Source organism: Wyeomyia smithii, chromosome 1 (assembly GCF_029784165.1).
Source record: "Wyeomyia smithii strain HCP4-BCI-WySm-NY-G18 chromosome 1, ASM2978416v1, whole genome shotgun sequence".
Classification (NCBI taxonomy): domain Eukaryota; kingdom Metazoa; phylum Arthropoda; class Insecta; order Diptera; family Culicidae; genus Wyeomyia; species Wyeomyia smithii.
This window is the reverse complement of record NC_073694.1, coordinates 34,738,129-34,759,883: the sequence shown is the minus strand read 5'-3', so window position 1 is coordinate 34,759,883 and position 21,755 is coordinate 34,738,129. Positions and strand designations below refer to the sequence as shown.

The 21,755-nt window shown below is 40.8% G+C and overlaps 1 protein-coding gene across 3 annotated transcripts in view; it reads right to left on the bottom strand.

Annotated features, from left to right (window-relative positions):
- LOC129718383 (calcium-binding mitochondrial carrier protein Aralar1) overlaps positions 1-13,215 on the bottom strand; it is a 32,236-nt gene extending 19,021 nt beyond the window's left edge. For 2 of the 3 annotated variants that reach the window (XM_055669138.1, XM_055669135.1), the window contains exon 1: positions 12,610-13,215. Coding sequence is in view for 2 of the 3 variants with exons in the window: in XM_055669135.1 (XP_055525110.1) it covers positions 12,610-12,672 (63 nt within the window). In the remaining variant the exon portion in view is untranslated. The remainder of the gene's footprint in view (positions 1-12,609) is intronic. The other variant, XM_055669137.1, reaches the window with a different exon arrangement.
- Positions 13,216-21,755: the final 8,540 nt, after the last annotated feature.

Here is a 21,755-nt window from a genome sequence, read left to right as displayed (position 1 = left end):
CAAAACTTTTCAAAAGTGAATTCACAACTTTTTGAGCTGAAAAAAGATCTTAAATTGTTATTTTTCAAATTGAAAGTCTTTTACTGCACGAACATGTTTTGCAGAAACCGTTGAAAAGGAAACAAACTCATTTTTAATTTCTTTAAAATTTTTGAAGAAAGAAAAAATAATTCTTGGAAATTACCCAAATCCTTTTTGTTAGGATGTTTTCTGAAGAATTTTTAGTTTTTATTTTCCATGATCATCAATGTTCAGTTTACATAATGTGCATAATGTAATGTAATAATATTTTTCAAAAATCAGCTCTTTGAAATGTTTGTTTAAGAATATTTTTAATACTCAACTACTGCCAACAACTTTGCTGAAAACATCGCACCAATCAAACAAGTCGTTCTGGTTTCGAAAAAAAATCTTCAGAAATTTTAACTTCTCCCGTGTTCAAATAATCAACGTTGTAACATTTGGCAACTTAGAATTAAAAAAATAAGCTTTTTGAGATATTCAATCAATTTTGTAAATAGAACTACCATCTACAACTTAGCCGGAAACATTACACCAATCAAGCTAATTATTTTGGCTTTTGGAATATTTAAAGTATTTTTGTTTATTGGCCACAGATTTAGCAGCCAACTGTCTAGTGCACGGGGCGATTGCAAGGCTAGCGCTACGATCTTGCAGACAGTAACAGTCTCTCTCGAGCCGAGACACGAACCTACGACGACTGACTAGTTAGGCCAGCATCGTACCCTACACGCTCATTTTTTGTTACTCTAAAGTGAGTTAGATATCACCCACTTTTGAAAAAAGTGTAGATACCATAATTAGGGTACTTTTACGGTTACTCACTTCTGAGTAAGGGCGTCATACGTCAAAAACTGAGTAGAATCTACTCTGTTCATGCAAACCAGAAATTAACGAAAATGAGTACAAGTTACCCAGTTTGCCTAAATACGGAAATTCAATGATTTCTGGTTTTTGTAAATCTGACTCAATAAATAAAATAAAATCAGAACAATCAAAAACACAGATTTATTTTTCATCGAAACATTAGAAAATTTACTAAATCATTCCCGTGTCTTCATTGAATGCGGCACCCAACCGGTTGACAGTTGCCCGTGAACTGTGATTTACATTTTTGTGCCAGAAAATCCGTCATCATTCGTCACCTAATACTGCGAAGGATTTAAATTGCATCGATTGTTGAGCACTGTACATCAATACAAATGTTTCCGTTTGTTATCACGAATAAAAGTCCGGCTTTCAACGGCATCGTAGAACATACAACATGCGGTTGTTCATTTTGAAGAGATCCTCTCAATATCTCTGAGATCCTCTGCAATACTGATGTTGGGCTGAAATTATTAATTGATTAAGAAATTATTGATTTGTTGACAGATCAGATACTTACTGCTAGCCAACGAATAAAAAGCGACACCAATTGTTCTTCGGAAACCAATAATATTACTGTTGAAAACTTTCGACATATACATATACTGAGGGTGAGTAAACATCATGGATAATAACTCAAAACTGAGTAAACATGGTAATTATGAAAATTCGGGTTCATGTTACTCAATTGTCCAGTACTCGATTACTCACTTTTTGACATTTTGCATAAGAATACCAAACTGAGTAGATCCTAATCAGATTAGAGTTAAAATAAAGCAGCGTGTAAGATCAGTTGCAAAACAAAAAGCATATAAGAAGTCGTATGCTGCAACAAATAAAATAAATAAAATGTTTTCTTGAAAAAACCTCGCAAATGATTATGCTGTTTTCTAAGAACTTTTCTGATTGTATTTACATCAAAAATAGTTTGTTTTACAGTCAAATTGTGTAATTCACAGAAAAATACGAATTTGAAATATGTACAAAAATAATAATGTTTGCTCTATTTTGTGGAAAGTTTGTAATGTTTTTTCAATTAACTGCTCCGCATAGCAAGTTCGTCCCTAACCCAAAATTTCACCAGCATTGAGTTTCTAAGCGGAAATGGTAGCTGGTTTCGCTAGAGTTCGCCAAATATTTCTTAAAAAAGACTAGCTGAAATAAAAATCTATTTGAAAAACTGGAGAATCAGAACTGTGTGCCACTTATTTTATCCTCAATTTGTTTATTCAAATAACTACTAATAACTTGTAATGTTAGTGAGATTGTACAGTGAAACTTATTTTGCATTGCTCTTAGAAAATGAAACAGTTTCTATTGTACATATGAGAATTTATGATTGATTCTCTCACTAAAAACGTTTTCTCGATAAACTGGCAACTTCCATTCCCAAACTCCGAACCGGTTTTTGACCCCGGTTCCAATTCGCGCTCGAGGCCCACAGAGTCCATTCAATTTTTATAGATAACACCAGATTTCGACGTTTTATGCTATTCTAAGACATTTGGTGTAAACATTTATTTCATTTGAAAAGCAGGGCTGATAAAAGTAGTCAGCTGGTCAGCGGGTCAAAAAAGTAAGTTTAGTGACTTTTTGGTTAAAAAATCACAGGAGGGTTGTGTGCAAAGCCACGACCGCAAGGTTGAAGTAGAATACTTTTACAAGAAAGATAACCCATCGGATTTGTTTCGTATATACCTCACAGTATCAACGAATCGTAAATAACATCACACTGCTAAGCATTTGCAACAGCATCAAACCTCAGTTGCAGTTTATTAATAACCATTTATTATGCTCTTCCAGAACCATTTAGTAGCCTGAAAAAGGCCGATTGCTGCAATTGCAATTTTCATTCAATTATTTCATAAATGCGTCATGGTAGCCATGCCACAGTTGTGGACGCTCCGTAGCCATTGGTATCCGCTGCCCCTGCATCAGCTGGTCCAGCTGCTATCGATGCTGAGATCCGCTACAACTAGTGCGCTATCCATTGTTATGCCACAGCTGTGGCCGCTATCCGCTATCGTTGGTATCCACTGCACTGCTACTGCTGCTACTAAGAGCAAGCGCACCGGTGAGTTGCCATTTGAGTTGCTATTTTCACAACGCTGGCCGTTGCTCTTTCGGATAGCAACCGATTTTCGCACCGGTCGTTGCTAATGGGGATTACCAATTCCACTATTTCTTTTTCACACCGGCAGTTGCCAATTTCTGGAGACCGTCACTAGCCAGCTTTGGCAAAATGTTTGTTTGTAATGTATTTCGCATATCTTTTTCGGATTTAGTAATAACCAACTTATCCGTCAGTCAATCGTTTCCGGAATGAGCTACGTTCTTTCTACTTCATAAAATGTTCCCTCCATTTCACGAAACTTTGTTTCCGTTTTCCCAAGTTATCGATGGCATAATTCTTTTGCAGGTTTTTTTTACTTGTGCGTACATTGATTTTTTCATCCTTATATGTTTATTTAAAGTAATTCCGTAAAACTGGGCACGTCCCGCAACGTTGGCTTAAATGACTATTCTACTGAAAGCTGGCGAACTGTCATTAGTTGTATTCTGTATTTCATGCTGTCTCGGTTCCCGCAGTTTGCTATTGATATTTGAAAATTTGCCGCCAAAAAAAAACTTAAATATAGAACGCGTAAATTGTTTTCGAGTATTTGATTGATTCTAGTGATGGAGAAAATGATTTCGCAGAACAAATTTCCTTATACGCGATTAAGAAAATGGTTTTTGAAAAGATTCGGGGCGGCTCTCAGCCTAGTAAAGAGCCAAATATTGACCGCCATGCGGAGGAAGGTGCCATCCAGCGTTTTAACAATGTTTTTATCGGAAACACCGGTCTATACCGATGACCATTTCCAACGCCGCTTTCGAACTCATCTTAGGTTATTTTTGAAGATTAAAACAGCGGTAAAGGAGAAAAATGGTTTTTTTAAAACGACCGAACGAAACGGGAAAATAGTTGGTAATACTCCCGAGCAGATTTGCTCAAACCTTCCAGGTTTATTGAATAATATTGGCCAATCTTGTGAGAATTTGAGCTTTCCGCATCGTGTAGGTTGCAGTCCAAAATGCCAACCAAAATGGCCATCTCAATAAAAAACCTATACAAAATGTTTACCTGCCCGAAAAAACACCCTGTCCAAAATTTCAGCTCAATCGGAAATAAAATTGAGTAGTGGTTCACGCCGACACTTGCGTCCTACGACGTGTTTAACAAAACGCTTCGTCTTCCGAGGCCGACCAATTGAGTCCGCATTCGAAACACTCATCATCTTCGTAATATTATTACGAACATTCACTATCGAGCACAAAAAAAACAACAGTTTGACATTTCATCAAATAGCAACGATTCGGCTCGTTGCTATCGCGTTGCCAAATTTAATAACTCGCTACTACCCGAGGTGGGGATTGCTATTTCCCAAACCAACATAGCAACGCCCGGTGCGGTTGCCGCTTTATGGTGGGAGTTGCCAAACTAGCTTTAGAAACTTCAATTTAGCCACTGGTAGGCTTGCTCTAAGGGATGACTGCTGTTGTCGCTGTCTAGAACTATTATAGGCGGCTTCTGCTGAAACAGGCTCTTTTATAGGCCAAATAGCTAATTTTGAATTGCAAGGTAAATGATTCTGTCGACCGTGCTTGGGAAGCAATCATAAAACGACCAATCAGATGTCGAATTTTTCGTTTTGACAAGGCTTGACTATTTTCAATAGTACAATAGTTTGAATAATAAAATTACAATTATCTTCATTTGGGAAGAATCTTAGAAAGATTTTCCAATCTTTTCACTCACTTTTCATTTCACCTCCCTATGTAGCCGAACTTCCTGAGAGAAGTATTCTACTTCAAAATTGACTGCTGAAGAAAAATGTGACTTTTAAGGGACAAAATCCCGGTTAAATGAAAAAATTCCCGACTTTTTCCCGCATTTTTCCCGATGTTATTAAGTTCCCGACTTTTTCCCGCATTTCCCGTTTTCCCGATTGAGTGGCCACCCTGGATAATGCCCAGAGACCGAAAATGAACTCCAGACGCTATTGTCAAATTTACGATGGTGACTTCCAGTTTTCGGGAAACAGCCAAATATGACTAAATCATGACCACCTTATATGTGAATTCCCAGAAACAGAATGACGTCCAGAAGCCGGGAATCTACTGCAGTTGTCATTTTGAAATTCAGGATGGCAACCTCTGGTTTCCAGCAAATAGTCATAAATGGCCGAATACCCCTCAATATGGATATTTTATTTTGCAATTTTCAAATTCATGATGTCGAATTCTGGTTCCTATAAAACACCCAAAAATGGCCAAATACCACCCATTTCTGAAACCATATTGATGAAATTTGGAGGCCCACCTCAGTTGCCATTTTAAACTTTTTAGTGCCACCAGTCTTTAAAATAGTATCGAAATTTCGTGACCCACTGTATCTTCGTTCGTTGTACTACTCCCTGGTACTATCTGTTCTTGAAACTAAGTCTGTAGTGTGGTTTCCTCACAACACAAACTGGATTAGAATCCGTGCAGCGAAAATTTGTACGCTACGCCTTACGTTTTCCTCCGTGGCGAGATCTACAACAGTTACCGCATATCGCTGCTAACCTCTAGGGGGTATGAAACCACTGCATCATTGCACTTCTATCTTCTGTTTTGTGCTGTGTTTCTACCGCTCGCAGAAAAAATTAACTCACATGCTGCTTCCACCACAGCTGACATAATACAACAAAAACAACTTTAGTCACAGAAGAATGTAATGCGAAGTGGCACCTGGATTTACTTTCTTCAGTTTCGGGATGCTCCCCCCCCCCCCTTATTTTTAATGACTATAAAGCAAGGCAAGCTATTTTCATTTCTATTACAAGCAGTGAATGTGGAGTTGACGTCAACTCGACGTATTAACGAGTTAATTTTAACTGTTTTTTTTTTTCGGGCCCTAAAAAGACCTCAGTAAGCAACCTTGAACGTAATTTTGGTTACTCTTGATTTGTTTTTCTGGTTCGAGAAGCAATTTCAGTTATATTTTTGTAGCTCTGAAATGATTTATCAATGTTTTGTTTATTGTTGATTGTTGTTATTTTTCAGCAGTTTTGGACATTATTTTTAGATATACGTAGCTGTGCAAAGTGAGTGAGTTACACGTGGAGAAACTAACATCGATTAGAAGATCCGAGGCTGTTACAATTCACTTGCTTCTAGTTGCTTTTTACTTCCCAGCTTCGGGTCGTTACTTTGGTCTCCTGTAGAAAATTCAATTTGGCGGACTTTCAACCCACCTATACCGTTGGTCACTGAGCGAAATTCACGGATTACACATTAATACTGAGCGGAAACAAGTCAAAAGGACTCACAATTAATTTAACAAAGAACAGCTTGAAAATTACGAGACCATACCAAATTTTTATAAAAATTATTTTCGCGGGAAGGAAGAGTTAGTAGGAATAATTTTACTTGCGCTTTTTTTTCTTTTTTCACGGTAAAACGTCCGTCGGGCACTCCGCTCGCTGGGGGTGTAGATGCTGATCGGGTGGCTGCTTCGTTGCCTTAGAGATGCGGTGGATTCTTTGGTCGGATCCGGTCTTCTGGCCAGCTGGGCGTTGTTGTATCGGACGCAGCGGCGTCGGTGGTCACCAGTGGGGCTTTACAAGCGTAGCACCGGCTTGTTGATCGCTGGATAGTCGGCTGGCGGGTAACCCGGAGGGTGTCACTGTTGCACTCTGGATGGCTCCAACTGGCTTTAACTTGCCTTTCACCACGGCCGCGGTTTTCAACGACGCGCCAAAACTTAGCGTACAAAATGGCCTTCCAATTTGGCTACAAAAGGTATCACTTAGGGCTTTATTCCGCCAAAACTTCAACACTGGATCTTTAACGCGCGACTACACTCCTCCGGGTTATAATCAAAAATTCTCCCGCATATTTGCTATCCGACCTTTTTATTTACAACCTGTCCGCTTTCCATCGTAGACCCTCCCTGCCGCGTAGCGCACTACCCCGTTGTTTGTACCCGACGACTCGAAGCTTTTATAAACTTATCGTTTAGTTTAATGCCAGGGTTTCATTTATCACTAGTTGAACGTTCCCGGCGATGCTCGGGATCAAAGTTTTCAAAATTAGGAATCATTTTTTATAATTAATTGCAATATTAGCACAACTCACTTCAAAAAATTTTCACATCTTATACGTCCATCATCACTTTTAGTACTTCAATACTCTAAGAAAGCACAGAACGAAAATACTCATATTGGATTGCATTTTCTGATTATGGGCTGTTTTACAGAAACTGGAAGTCGCCATTTCGGATATCAAAATAACGGAGTCCCACTTTCGGAAGTATTGAAATGGTTGGCCAAATACCACTTCACGTTATTTTCCTGAAATCATAAGTCGCCATTTTGTAAAATGTGTGGGGTCATTTCAGTTCCGAATATACCAAATTCGGGTGATGTCCGGATATTCGATAATCGTTTACAGTAAAACCTCTTTTTATGTAACTTTTGAAAGAAAGTAATCGAAGTAATAAGAATTGAGCATGATGCTTCTATACATCTAAAAAAAGACATGTGAATTTAAATAACGAAAATGATTGTTGGTGTCCAAAGAAATACGTCTGAGAAGAAGTTAACGCTTTAATCCACAAAACTACGTAGAAATTAAAAAAAAATAATGCATGAGTCGCCTCCTAAACGATGTTTAAACCAATGAAATGCGGCCTTTCCTCCAGCCAAATGTCCCAAGATCTAGTTTAGGTAAAAGTAAAAAAGTAAATCGGATCCCGTAATGTGTTACCATTCACAAAACTACGAAAACATCAGAAATGTAATTTTTTTTCTGCTCGACTTTACGCACATAATCAAAACATGGATTTTTCTGCAAAAAAATATTTGCAGATGTTGAAGCAACAACAAATATTTAAATGAAAAATAATTGCATATCATAGGTTTGAATTTTGATTGGCAAATTAAGCCCAAATTTTCATGATTTTGCATATTTTACAAAGCGTTATTTTTACTCAAAAGTCATTCTTTTCTTAAACAGTTTTTCTAAATATCTTTTTTAAACATGAACAAACATTTTATTATAGAAAAAATCACAGATTACAGCTTCGGGTTTTGATGTAGTGGCAAATCCAGCTTGAAAAATCGTAATTTTGCATGTTTCATGTAGTTTTGTGAATAACATCTCGAGTTTTAGTAATCAGATACCTGATATTTTTCCTCAAATGTCTTTCTTAAACATTAACAAAAATACTACAAGGTATACAGCCCTAGGGTTGTATGAAATGGTGACGTGGGACTAAACACTGTAAATAGGGGATTTTTTGTTACAAAATATACAGAGTCTGCAGACGGAATCAATGTGTTTGCTCAGCGACTGTACGTATTTTTATTTTCAGCCTCCCTGGAAATCAATTTTTGGAATATATTCAACAACACTCAAAAGAATATCATTTATATTTGGCGATATTATGCCTGTAGTACTTTTTTTGTGCAAAAAATATGTATTTGACAAGGCACAAGCATATCGTGCTTGTTGAAGAAGCACAAAGAATTTCTCGTAATGCGTAAAAGTCAGAATTAACTCTATATCCTCAAAAACCAAATCCAATAATACTTACGTTATCATAATGAATGGTTTTGTCTTATTTAACTGTAATTAAATCAAATCTATAGTATGGATCTTACTTTCAGAATAATATGGAAGCCCTAACAAAGGTTCATCAATTAGCAAACAGAAGAAAATATTTTAAACAAAATTATTAACAAGTTCCAGCAAAAAATCGTAGCAATCCACAATTACATTTTTTTTGCTTGACATTTTTTTTATTTGCCTACAACTACATTCGCTGTATTACGGAGACAGGAAATATACGTTTATTATGGTAAAGCTTAGAATAATCATATATCATCTAACAATTTTGAAATGTAAAAGCGATTCTGTAAGAATCTCACTAAATAAACAAAAAAAAAATCACAAGCATTCGCAGGCTCTTACTCTTCTATAAATGTATATATTTAGGAATCTACTCTTTCGATAATATCCGGTCAAGATTATTTAGTGAATATCGAAGATCAAATTAAATAAATATCCGTTGCAAAAATTTACAATTCTTGTTGAGTAATTTATGGCAATCATATTAATGAGATAAACTTTCAATCACCATCAACAGCAGCATTGCAGTTTTTCCTCAATTGCATACAAATAGAAATGTACGAAAAAAAGTGTACCACTGCAATACGAATAGTACCGCTGCAGTACGAATAGAAGTGTACCGCTGAAATGTACGAATAGAAGAGTACCACTGCAATCATAGACGACGAGAGACCTGCGGTTCTTTACTCCACTGGTATTGTTGCTTTTACCGGCATGTTTTCTTTCAAGACATCAGTTTTTATTAGGTTCTTCAGAACCTAACACCCAGGTTTAGAAATTGTTCAAGGATGGGTATTGTTTCTAACTTTTACCTTCGAGACATCATATTAGTCAAAGCACATGGAAGCAAAAATAAATTGACCTATTGGGACGGGGAGACTCTGTCAACTTTTATTTCGAAATTGATACAGGGAATATCACAGGGAACGGATGGTGTCCATTCACGTTGTCTGTGCTAGGAATGCTCGCATGTAATTGGTTCACTATTGACGTAAATTTGTTATTGAAATTTTTCATCAATTTTAGCGCTTAGCAATGAAATTAGAGTGATAATTAGCATACTACAAAATTGTTATACATTCTATCTATCCAACAACATATTGGTTATTATTATCCATCATGTGGTTATGCTGTTATTAACGTTTGAAATCTGACGCAACATTTGCCCATTTCATTTCCAATTTTACAGAATGCATCCCAGTATAGTAAACAAAGACGTATCCCACGTCAAAAGAAACACATGTCATCTCTTTGAATTTTGATTTGGAGACGAATTGAGAATAAAGTCATAATTTTGCATGTTTCACGCAGTTGTGTGAATTATATCTCAAGGTTTAGTGATCGGATACTAAATATTCTTCCTTAAATGTCTTTCCTGAGCATTAACAAATATTTTAATGTTAAAAAAATCATATGTCATCGCTTTGCATTTTGATTTAGAGGCAAATTCAGCACAAAAAGTCATAATTTTGCATTTTTACGTAGTTTTGTGAATTATATCTCAAGTTTTAGTTATCAGACACCCATTATTTTTTCTCAAATGTCTTTCCTGAACATCAGCGAACATTTTTATGTAAAAAACCTATATGCCACCGCTTATATTTTTGATTTAGAACGATTCAAAATGATGGTTACTGTACACCTCAGAGACGGAGGGAATAATATCAATAAGATCAAGCGTTACGGAATTCCATTTTTATATAGTAGATTATTTGATTTTTTTTTTAGAACAATCTATTGACTTGACCTAATCTACGACTTGTTTTCTCCTAAATTTAAATTTTATATGCATGCAAAATACAACAAAATAGTTTAAATAAATAATTCATATAAACAAACAATAGAAATAATTTATATACAAAAACTAAGCAAAATGACATTAAACGAGGCTATGAAACAAAAATTAAACAAAACTCAAACATAACAATGGAGTATGTATATGCAAAATTTTTGCTTAGACATTTACTGACAATTATTTATACGCGTAAACAAACAACAGGCATCGTTAAACACAAATTGTGGATGGCACTGCGGTTTGCTGACACTAAAAAAAATACAATATAAATAGGAGTAAAGATCAAGCTGGCTCAGCGACCAAAGGATTTTATTGTGACCGTCAAAGAGTTTGGTCACAAGGCAAAGTTTGTGATGAAAATTAATTTCGGTTCAGTTGATCCCGGAAACCAATCGGCAAAAGGCTATCTGAAGAAGAGCCGAAAAATTTACCCAAAATTGTTGAAGCCAAGGCATTTACTCGGAAGCGTGTCAATCGGCTTTAAAGGTTATTACCTCTATATTTTGGAATGTGCGCAGAATATTTTGCTTCTAGCGAATAATTTCCCTAGACTAGAAAAATCTGCAGTTAATTCAATAAAAAAAAACTAAAAACTATAAAAATTCTCATGTTTTCTCATCGACATTTTTTCAATAAACACTATTCATAAAATCCTTAGATAGTGCAAAAATCAATCATATTAACGGCAGCCGTTTGTTTGAGATAACAACCTAATCTTGATCAGAACAAACTGGCATTTTGAGTGGCAGTTTAAGTCCAAAATGCCCACATGAAAGCCATTTGATGGCATCTTTAAAATGGACCGAATTTAATTTCCCTCTTCAATGGTGGTGGTGGTATCACTCTGGCCTATCGCCAATCGAGTTATTATTGCCGTAGTCCTCATCATCATCACAGTAAACAACCGTACGTCACGGCTGTTCGTCTTATCAGTGATAGTGCAGTTTGCTCGCTGGAACACAAAAATAAAAACAGGCTGTTTATGCTGAACTTTTGGATTGGAAACTGCACACTTATAAGGTATTCAATCTCTGAATGCGTCAGCATTGATTCCACTGGGTCATTGTTTTTCAAGGCAAACATACATTTATCAGCTGTCCTCCAGCGAATAATCTAGCCAGGAGACAGTGGAAAAAGTCATAAAATTAGGAAAAAATACTACAAATTAAACTGGAATCACCGAGAGCAGCCAGCAATCATATGTACAATATGAAATTTCCGGTTGCATTACCAGTGATTTGTGCGCGAGTATCGCCGCTCGTCAACTTTGTATGCAAGCAGGCAGCATTATGTGTGGCGCGGACTCGAACGATCAGCTGTCCGAACTTTCGGCCTCGACTCGCACACGGTGCACGTGAGCCGCAATGATAATGTGAAATTTTGGAAGCGCTTTTGTAGCTTCCTGCTAATGAAACTCGCGTGCTTCGCGTTTCTTTCATTAACGATTGACACCTAATCGTGAAATGCGAGGCAAAACAGCTGTAGCACTATTAACAAAACGTTGATAAGTGAGAACTTACACAGTCAGTCAGTTATCACTGTTTGATTGGGTTTTGCCCTCGTTGTGCTATCGTGATAACAGTGAGCTGTCGGTGTTCTTAACATAAGTCCTGGTCTTGAGTAAACTATTCCACAGATAGAACAGAGATAATTTATCAAGCGTAAACATTGAAATTAATTCAAATGAAAAAAGAATGTGCGCATTTTTCGAACATAAAAAGTAGATTGATATCGGAAAATTTGCCTGGATAGATGATAAATAATATAATAAATTTTGCAATAGTTTTTGTTACATGACATCAAATACCAAAAAAGGAAATTTCCAGTTTCGCAAGGGTTACACGTTTCGCGCATACCAACGACGGTGGCCTATATAATTTGCACGTGTTCGCATAGCCGCGTGTACGCAAGCAACACGTTCACACAGTCGCAATAGCGCGGGCGCATCATTCCGACAGTGGTGGTAGTAGTGGTACTAGCAACACCAAACTCATTGCTCCAGCTGCATCGAAGTGGAGAACTGTCAAAACAATTCCAAACACCAACAGAACAGCCTCACTGGCTACGGTAACCAGACAATCAAATTACTTCCACTACATTCTAGTAAAATCCTGCTGGAGCTGGTAACCGCATGAAGGTCTCTGAAGGTTAGATAAGTCATTCGACATAATGAAAAATATAACTTCGCTAGGAAAAAAAGGGAGCTTCACTGCCACTTGCCCAAAATTGCACTCAAGGATATTCGCCGAAAATGCAGCATAACTCACCTCCTGACAGTAAGCAATCATGCCGCACAAGTTCAAAACTTCTTCCAAGGTCAGCGCCTTCATCTTGTCCCACGGTGAAAATTATTTATCAAATTTCTCCAAGGGTATCACTTTTATCACCTATCAGCTAGTATTTCTTATCACTTGCACTCAATAACCGACCATTCAGCAATCTATTTGTCTGTTTCGATAAAGCCCGATAAGCCAAAATGAAATTCCACCGGTGTTATTTGGAGTTTTTCAGACTTTTGCGTAACCTCTCTCACTGTCTCACTGTGACCGCATTGATTCATCGGCCAGTTTCGTCAACGTATGAAAAGAAAGAACACTTCACGGCACATGAAAATAACTTTCGACAAATCGTTATCCCCCGAAACGGAAAACCACTCACAATTACACCTTTTGCTGCTCGTTTACTTTTCTCAACCAAAATTTTCCCAGCTCTGCGGGCGAAAGCCTTTCGGAATGCACCTCGCAAGTATGAAAGTCCGAATCGTTCTGTCAAAGTGTGTGCAACTTTTTATGCCAGCCAGTCAGTCAGTCAGTTCGCTCGTGATGGAACAACAACAAACCGACCGTTTAGTTTTTTTTTTTTTTTTCCTTTGTTTGTGTCGTTTGACAGTGGCTGAGACCATGGTTGGTCCATCTCGCCAACCGTTTAGTTTCACGATAGTGGTTATGGAACAAGAAGTCACGCGAATACTGCTCAGTGCAGGAGGAAAAAAGCAAAACGGTTTGTGTTTTTCTCTTGTTCTATTCGAGATAGCATTGGCCAAAACTTGCAGAAGTATCGATACTCGAGCATCGATAATTTTTCCCTCGCGGTATCGATGCCAGGTTGATATTGAGGGCGGAGCATCGATACCAGCTGTATCGATACTCTGCCTGCTATTTGAAACAGGTCTATGAAAAGCTACCATTTTTTCTTGATCATTAATACGGAAAATCATAGATGCCAGGTGTTTTCGCAAAATGTAAGCAACTATTCGAAGAACCGACAAAATCAGCTTAAAGTCTGAAAAAAACTTGTCTGCGATTTGAAAAAATGCGTTCGCGCAGGGAAAAGTCTGCAAAAATTTTCACAGATGACTCTGGAAAAATATAATTATCTGCGAATCAATAAAAATCTGCACAACGACTCTAAAAATTTGCGTTTTGAAGAAAAATCTGCATATTTTGTATCCCTGCGGTCAATAGACTAATGGTACCAGAATGTTATTTAAAATATAGGGCAGCACGATAATCCTGGCTTCTTATTCTTTATTGCCTGCCTTTTTGCAAAAACTCGGTGCTTACGATTTGCTTTGCACAGACAGTATTACCAAATGCGGCAGCATTTTTCTCGCAAGAGGCATGAAAAACCGCCTTAGAAATGAGCCGGTATATTCAATCCTGTTTGTGTCTGTTACAAAAAGAGCACAAACCAAATTTCTGCACTGTTCGTAGAAGACTTTAACGCGATGGATCATATCCGCGCACTTCTACAAGGCTTTTCCGTTAGACAAGATGTAGCAATCAACAATATTTTCCGATTTTATAGTTTCTCTTCAGTATCGAAAAAATATCGGGGCGAAAGTATCGATCCACCTTGATATCAAAGTCGCTTGCATCAATAAAAAATAACGATATTGGGGCCCCAAGGTATCGATACCGTAAGTATCGATACGATATCGGCCAAAGCTAATTCGAGACTCTGAGCTACCGTTGAGAGGAGTGATACCGGACAAAGGTCGGTACCACTTGATTTGATCCAAAATTTAATCACTATTCCAACAACTTTAAGCCTTGATGACACTGGGTGAGTGCCCAACCTGCTCAATACCATCATGTGCTTATCCAAATATGTAGCTCTGCTCAGCTCGCTTATTGAGGGTTGGTTAGTTATTTTCTCACCGGATATTGAATAACTGCTGAATAATAACTATTTACCTGCAGCTAGGCTCAAAAACTGGATCGCAAGGTAAGCACCGCCAGGCGCAAACTAAAAATTTCAAGGCCCAAATACAGTCGCCGTTCGATAACTGCAAGTCTTTTAACTGCAACGCTTTTTAACTGCAAGACCGATAACTGCAACAACTTTGCAGTTATCGGACCGCAATCCGTCAAATCTGAAATCAAAGTCATATTTGACATTGAAGTGACAAATCACGCGGGGCGATTCTAAATGCATTCGAAAATGAAAATTGTTGAATATCTAGAAACATTTTAAAAGGACTTTTTCATTTCGATTTCGTTTACTTGTTGTCTCTTCATTCTAGATGGGAGATTATAGATCTCCACTTTCAAGGGGTTATATACCTTTTTGGTCGAGAAAAATGAGGGAAGTTTGAATTTATTTTCAAGTGCATAGCACCATTTTCATTGCATCAAAGTGGTATTTTTTTGAAAGCACAGTTTCTCAACAACAACAAAATACGTTTGATTTTGAGATATACCAATTATTACTGGAGTAATGGCCGTTTCCCCGAAACGCTATTTTTTGCAGAGGCTTGCGGTGATCCTGATAGAAACTCAGCGGGTCAACCTTAATCAAAAAACTCATATTATTTCAGTAGTTTAGAAGTGTGCCGTGTCCTTGAACGATCGCTTTTATGAGTATTTTGTTTTCAGTGCAAACGTGAACGTTTTTCCCAAAAAATGCACGTTTTGAACGCTAAACATTGCATTAAATTTTTTTTATTGCGGCAAAATGTAACTGTATGTTTCAAAAAGCGATCGTTCAAGGACCGGCGAATTTCATAACGAAAATTAAAAAAAAAAAAGACGAAAGAAATCGGTTCAGTAGTTTTGCCGTAATCAGGATCACGGCAAAGTCATTTTTCGGAAAACTTTATTCCGAGATAATCGCGTGTAAAGTTTCAAGTTTAGCTTATGCGGCCGTGGCGAGGCGCCCTGCAAATCGTTCTAACATTCTTCCTTTTGCTCAGATCTTTATAAAAATTTGTGAAAATGTTCTCAAGATGTTGTATTTGAAGATAATGCAATGAAATTTTTTTCGGTTTTTTGAAAGCTAAAAAAGTATATAACTCCTTAATCAATGAAGCAAAATCACCATGTTATGTGGTTCACTTTCCGTAATTATTATAAGAGAAAAAAAAATTCCTTGTGCATTGTTTGGCTAGCTTTCACTACTCAGTGAGGCAGTGCATAGTAGATCACAAACAATATTTTGTGACCTAGCATTAAATAGACCATTTTAGGAACTGATAGGTGTCACGGATTCTGCTGACATTGATGTTGCTTTTACTTGCGTTATGTCAGCGGTTCCGAGCTTTCTGTCACAATTTTATTCATGAATTGAGTTCAGACACGTCACGTAAAATGATCTTCTGTAGTGATGAACTTTATCTGCGCCTACATATTGGTTATGTAAAGTAGTTACTAAAACGCAATAAATTATGATGCGGAAATATGAATATCAAATTGATTAATCAAAAAGCTTGCCTCTTTTAGTTTTCTGCTATTTTTTGACACTATTCCATTAAAAAAATTCATTTCGACATCATTGTAAACAAAAATGGTAGTGACGGACCCCCCTCTAAATTTTGGCATGTGTCAAGTGTTGCAGTTATCGAACGGCATTCGCTAACTGCAATGTAAACATGTTGCAGTTAACGAACGACGACTGTATGTACAATGGATACGTTTGCGTTGCGTTGGTAGCTTTGACGTTAATTTGACAGAAAATGTATGAGCTAACTGTCAGATTGCCGCAAACGCAGCCGTAACGTACTCATTGTGTTTAGGCCTTAACATCAGTAGTCTGTTGCTGGAAACGCCAAACTATTTCGTGTAAATCCGTAGATTCTTCGGGTTTCTGCGTGTATTTTTTTTTTCTCGCTTATTTTCCGTCGGTCTAGTTCCGCCACTGTTGTGGCCAATCACCGACGCCCAGGGAGGCGACTCCACACCCAGGACCCTAACTCACGACCCGTTTATTAACGGACCGGCGCCAACGGCTTTACTTCCTCATGCGATGGAAGGCGTGATCCCAGAGATTTTTCGCCTCAGAAATGTCGGCGGTGGGATACGAACCCAGGCGTCGAGCGTGGTTGGCGGAGACGTTACCAACCACACTAGGCCCCCGCTCTGGTTTCTGCGTGTAGAAGTGAAACAAATCCGTAGATCTACGGTTGGAACCATAAGTGTCACGTGTGTTATGGGACTCTATAGCACTTGCGGCAATTAAGCGTCTACCAGCAGTATTCTGCTAGTCGTGAAATGTAACGTCGCTAAGGATTACGAATTATCAGTAAACACCCATCGCTAAATGTGGATTTGCAAAATATTTGTTTATCGCTTGCTGTTAATTTTTATTTCCTGTTGTTATTATAGCGGACCTCCAAATGATCCGTTCCTTACCCTAATAGAAATAAGAAGGGTTTTATCACCGGGGTCTCGTGACCTTCAGTTTCTGAAGTTCTTTTCCACATTTCCATCATTTTTTTTCGGAAAAGCTGACGTCTCAGTTCAGGGTACTTACTTATTGGTCCGTGCCGGCCGGTCCGGTAGAACAAAAGGATGAAATTATAGATCTCCAATGTGGACTCTTACCCGCCATGGCTTTCACCTGTCGCCAGGACAGGTTCTAATCGACAGCCCGGATGTCGTTGGCTAAACTTCGCGCCATGAGCCTCTAGGTCTGCCTCTTCTGCGTTGTCCTTGCGGATTCCAGTCGAGTGCTTTTTTGTAGATCTCATTCGCTCCTTTCAACAAGGTGTGTTCGATCCACTTACCCCTACACTCTTGAATTCCTGTCACTATCGGCCGTTGATGACATCGACGATGGAGCTTCTCGTTGGATATCCAGTTGCACCAATGGCCATCTTGATCCGTGTGACTATATCAGCTTTGATACCACCATCAGGCGTTCACTACCATATCGTTCGCTACTATAGACTTAGTTTTTGATACATTGACTGAGAGACCTGCCTGGGAGTACTCGGAGAAATCATTTACCTTTCTCTGCATATCGTTTCAGCGTTATGCCAGCCAGACAATGTCGGCGATTAGGTCGAGGTCATTCAGGTGCTCCATTGTTAGAGGATTCCAAGGCAATTCTCAATTTGGTCTACTGTCAATCGCTTCAACCAATATTTTGTCCATAACTCGTACATGATAAAATGCAGCCCTGTCTAACACCAGCAATAATCCTTAAGGCCCAAATACACACACGGCGTAATGACGCCTTCTCCATACAAAATGGAAGGCGGGATAGCGATCACGCCTTCTATCTTTTATGGTGAAGGTGTCATTGCCCCGTGTGTGTATTTGGGCCTTTATAGGGTCGAACAAGACGGCACAGTGCAACACCTTGAACGAAAACGCCTCGTACTAAGCCTCGATGAGATGGACTAGCTTCTCTGGAACTCCTCTACGCACAAGTGTGCCCAAATGTTTTCGTGGTTGAGTCGATCGATCATCTGCGCTGGCCAAGATGGGTCAGCTTGGAGCATCTCGGTTGAAATGCAGTTTATCCCTGGCGCTTTATTGGACTCCATACTTCTGATTGCCGCTTCAATTTCATCTAGCGATGGCGCTTCGAAGTTGACTGTTGGCGTCATGTGCTACTGGTTTTGTTGGCCACTGACATTCGAAACTCGGAAGAGTTATTCGGAATGTTCAGTCCATCACATGAGCTGTTCAGTTCAGTCAGTCAGTAGCTGATCAGCTCTGTCTTTGTACTCATCCTGGCATCACTAAGCCGGCGAGAAATATCATAGAACAAGAGGGTATCACCATTTGCGCCGACAGTTTCTCCTTTTTCCGCTAGGAAGTTAGTCCAGGTACAAGAGAGTACCGTTTGCAAGCGCGTTTTACAGCCCATTCCAATTTAGCGTATCGTTGAAGGGCATTTCTCTTAGCTGCTCTGGTTAATCATGCTCGCTCAATGCCGGCTTTTGCCTCTCATTGAAGTTCCACGTTGTTTGAGCCAATCTTCGCGCTGTAGTCTGCTTTTACCCATGCTGAGCAACCTAAGCTGAACAGCTAAAGCCCTTTGTCTCCCCGGGACCGCCGTTAGGCATTACTTCAGGGAGAGGGCCCGTCGTGCTTATCGCACTTACCTCTATGGGTAGCAGAGCAGCCTATACAGGCCAGTTAGTTAACCGTTAACTAACTGGGGCACGTCGATGGTTTCCCGTCGATTGGTGCCCTGCAAAATACTAACGATCTGTGATGCTGCCGTGATGACCGCATCCCAGATTTCCCTATTTTCGCACATCCTACGCACTATATTCTCTGGCGTGGTGTCCATCCCACTTATTGCCAGCATTTCGTACCGTACCCGCTCGAAGCGCGGACATGTGAAGAACACATGCTCTGCGCTTTCTTCCGCACCCGTACAAGCGGGGCACATAGGGGACTCGGCGTACCCGAACCTATGCAGGTACTGCCTAAAGCAGCCATGGCCTGACAGGATCTGTGTCAGATGGAAGGTTACTTCCCCATGGCGCCTATTAATCCAGCCTGCTAACTCTGGAATGAGTCGGTGTGTCCATCTACCTTTTGTAGTGTTGGACCACTCCCGCTGCCACCTGGCCATTGAGGATGACCGTATGGTGTTGCGAATACCCCTCGTGTCGCGTTGGTCGAAGCATTCTACATCCTCTTTGACGATGATGCTGATGGGCATCATGCCAGCCAGGACGCAAACCGCCTCGTACGACACTGTTCGGTATGCGCACGCGACCCTTAGGCACATTAGCCTGTACGTACTCTCGAGTTTGCCGCGATGGCACGAGGTACTCAATACCTTGGACCACACTGGTCCTCCATACCTGAGTGTGGACGTGGTCACGCTAGCAAGGACTTTGCGCCTGCTGCTACGAACCGCTGAGCTGTTTGCCATCATGCGAGACAGCGCTGCCACAGCCATGGAAGCTTTCTTGCAGGTGTAATCGACGTGGCTCCCGAACGTGAGCTTGTCGTCGATCATAACCCCCAGAAGCTTCAACGAGCGTTTTGAGGCGATAGTGCATGTACCGGCACTAATCGATGCCTCCTGCTCAGACTTTCTGTTATTAACAACAATAACTTCAGTCTTATGGTGCGCTAGCTCCAGTTTCCTGGAGTGCATCCAGTCTTCCACTACGCGTATTGATAGCGCGGCCTTTAACTCTACCTCTCTAATAGACTCGCCATAGACCTCAAGAGTTATGTCATCGGCGAAGCCCACGATCACCACCCCTGGAGGGAGTGTTAGTTTTAACACGCCGTCATACATAGCGTTCCACAGTACCGGACCCAGGATGGAACCTTGCGGTACACCTGCGGTAACTGGAACGCTTTTCTGACCCTCGTTTGTGTTATACACTAGCACTCGATTCTGAAAGTAGTTGCCTAGAATTTCGTACAGCGACGTCGGCACTCTGAGACTCTGTAGCGCTAAGGCTATGGAGTCCCAGCTGGCACTGTTAAACGCGTTCTTCACGTCAAGCGTGACGATCGCGCAGTAACGAATGCCCCTCTTCGTGCGTTGGATTGCAACCTCAGCCGTTCTAGTGACGGAGAGAATCGCATCCACCGTGGACCTACCTTTTCGAAAACCGAACTGGTTGCTTGATAGACCGTTTTCACTTTCTGTATATTTCACCAGCCTATTGAGGATTACCCTCTCAAGCACCTTGCCCGCCGTGTCCAGCAGGCAGATTGGTCTGTATGCCGATGGGTCACCTGGTGGTTTCCCAACCTTCGGCAACAGCACCAGCCTCTGGCGCTTCCACACGTCCGGGAAGAGGCAGTCGTCAAGGCATTTCTGCATGACCGCTCTGAACAACCCGGGGGCTTCTTTGATGGCCGTCTTGATGGCCAAGTTCGGGATTCCGTCTGGTCCCGGAGCCTTGCCTACCTTCAGGGAGTTTGCGATCTCGATCAATTCATCTTCCGTCACCCTTACCGCATCGTCAGCCTCTGCACGGCTGCCGTCACTCACGGTAGGTGGTGACTCGTCAGCCGGAGGCCAGGGACTTGGTTCGTGTCTTGGGAAGAGGCCCTGAATGATCGTTTCTAGCATCGCTGGTGATTGTTCGGCCGGGGCTAGCGCACCTCTAGTCTTGGTCATAACGATCCTGTAGGCGTCACCCCACGGGTTCGAATTGGCACTGGCGCAGAGTCGTTCGAAACAGGCTCGTTTGCTGGCTCTGATTGCGCTCTTAAGCGTTGCCTTAGCGGATCTGAATGCGACACCGCGTTCCGCTCTTTGCTCGTCGGAACGTGCGCGCTGCATCCTCCGTCTTGCACGGAGGCATGCATTGCGCAGGTCTGCTATCGTGTCGCTCCACCAGTATGTCGGTGGCCTACCCTCTCTAGGCGGACGAGACCTAGGCATCGTGGCGTCGCACGCCCATGACAGCATCGAATTTAGATGGTCCACATCCGGGAGCAGTTCACCCCCTTCGTGCTTCCATCTAATTGCCTGCCCAAAAACATCTGCATCGAAATGCAGTGTTTTCCAGCCGTAGAAGGATGGAATATTGGCCCTACTCGTTGCTTGCTTCCGCACGCCTACCTCATAGCGGATCGATTGGTGATCGCTATTCGTGTAGCTGTCGTCTACCCTCCAGTTCGTGATCAGTCCCGGGCTGCAGAACGTCACATCGATAATCGATTCGGCACCGTTTCTACTGTAGGTGCACTTTGTACCAACGTTAGCCAAGTCTAAGTTGAGCTTTGCCAAAGCTTCCAACAAGACCTGGCCCCTCTGGTTTGTACAGCGACTCCCCCACTCGACAGCCCAAGCGTTGAAGTCACCCGCAACCACCAACGGCCGTAGGCCCGTCAGTTCCACGGTTGCTTGATCGACCATCTGCGCGAACGTTTCGGTAGACCAACTTGGCGGAGCATAGCAACTGCAGTAGAATACTCCACCACTTTGGCAATAACGTACCCCTCTCTGGAGGTCGACACAATCTCCTGAACCGGGGACCTGCCTGTCGTGCAAATGGCCGTCTTCCCAGACTTGTCCGATACCCAGTTACCGTTTCCGGTTGGGATACGGTATGGGTCCGAGACGATGGCCACGTCCGACAACGACTCAGCAGCCGCTTGGTGTAGCAGCTGCTGCGCCGCATAGCAGTGATTCAGGTTTAACTGTATCACCCTCAGGCCTGCGGCTTAGTAGCCGGCCGTGCAGCCGGACACTTGGG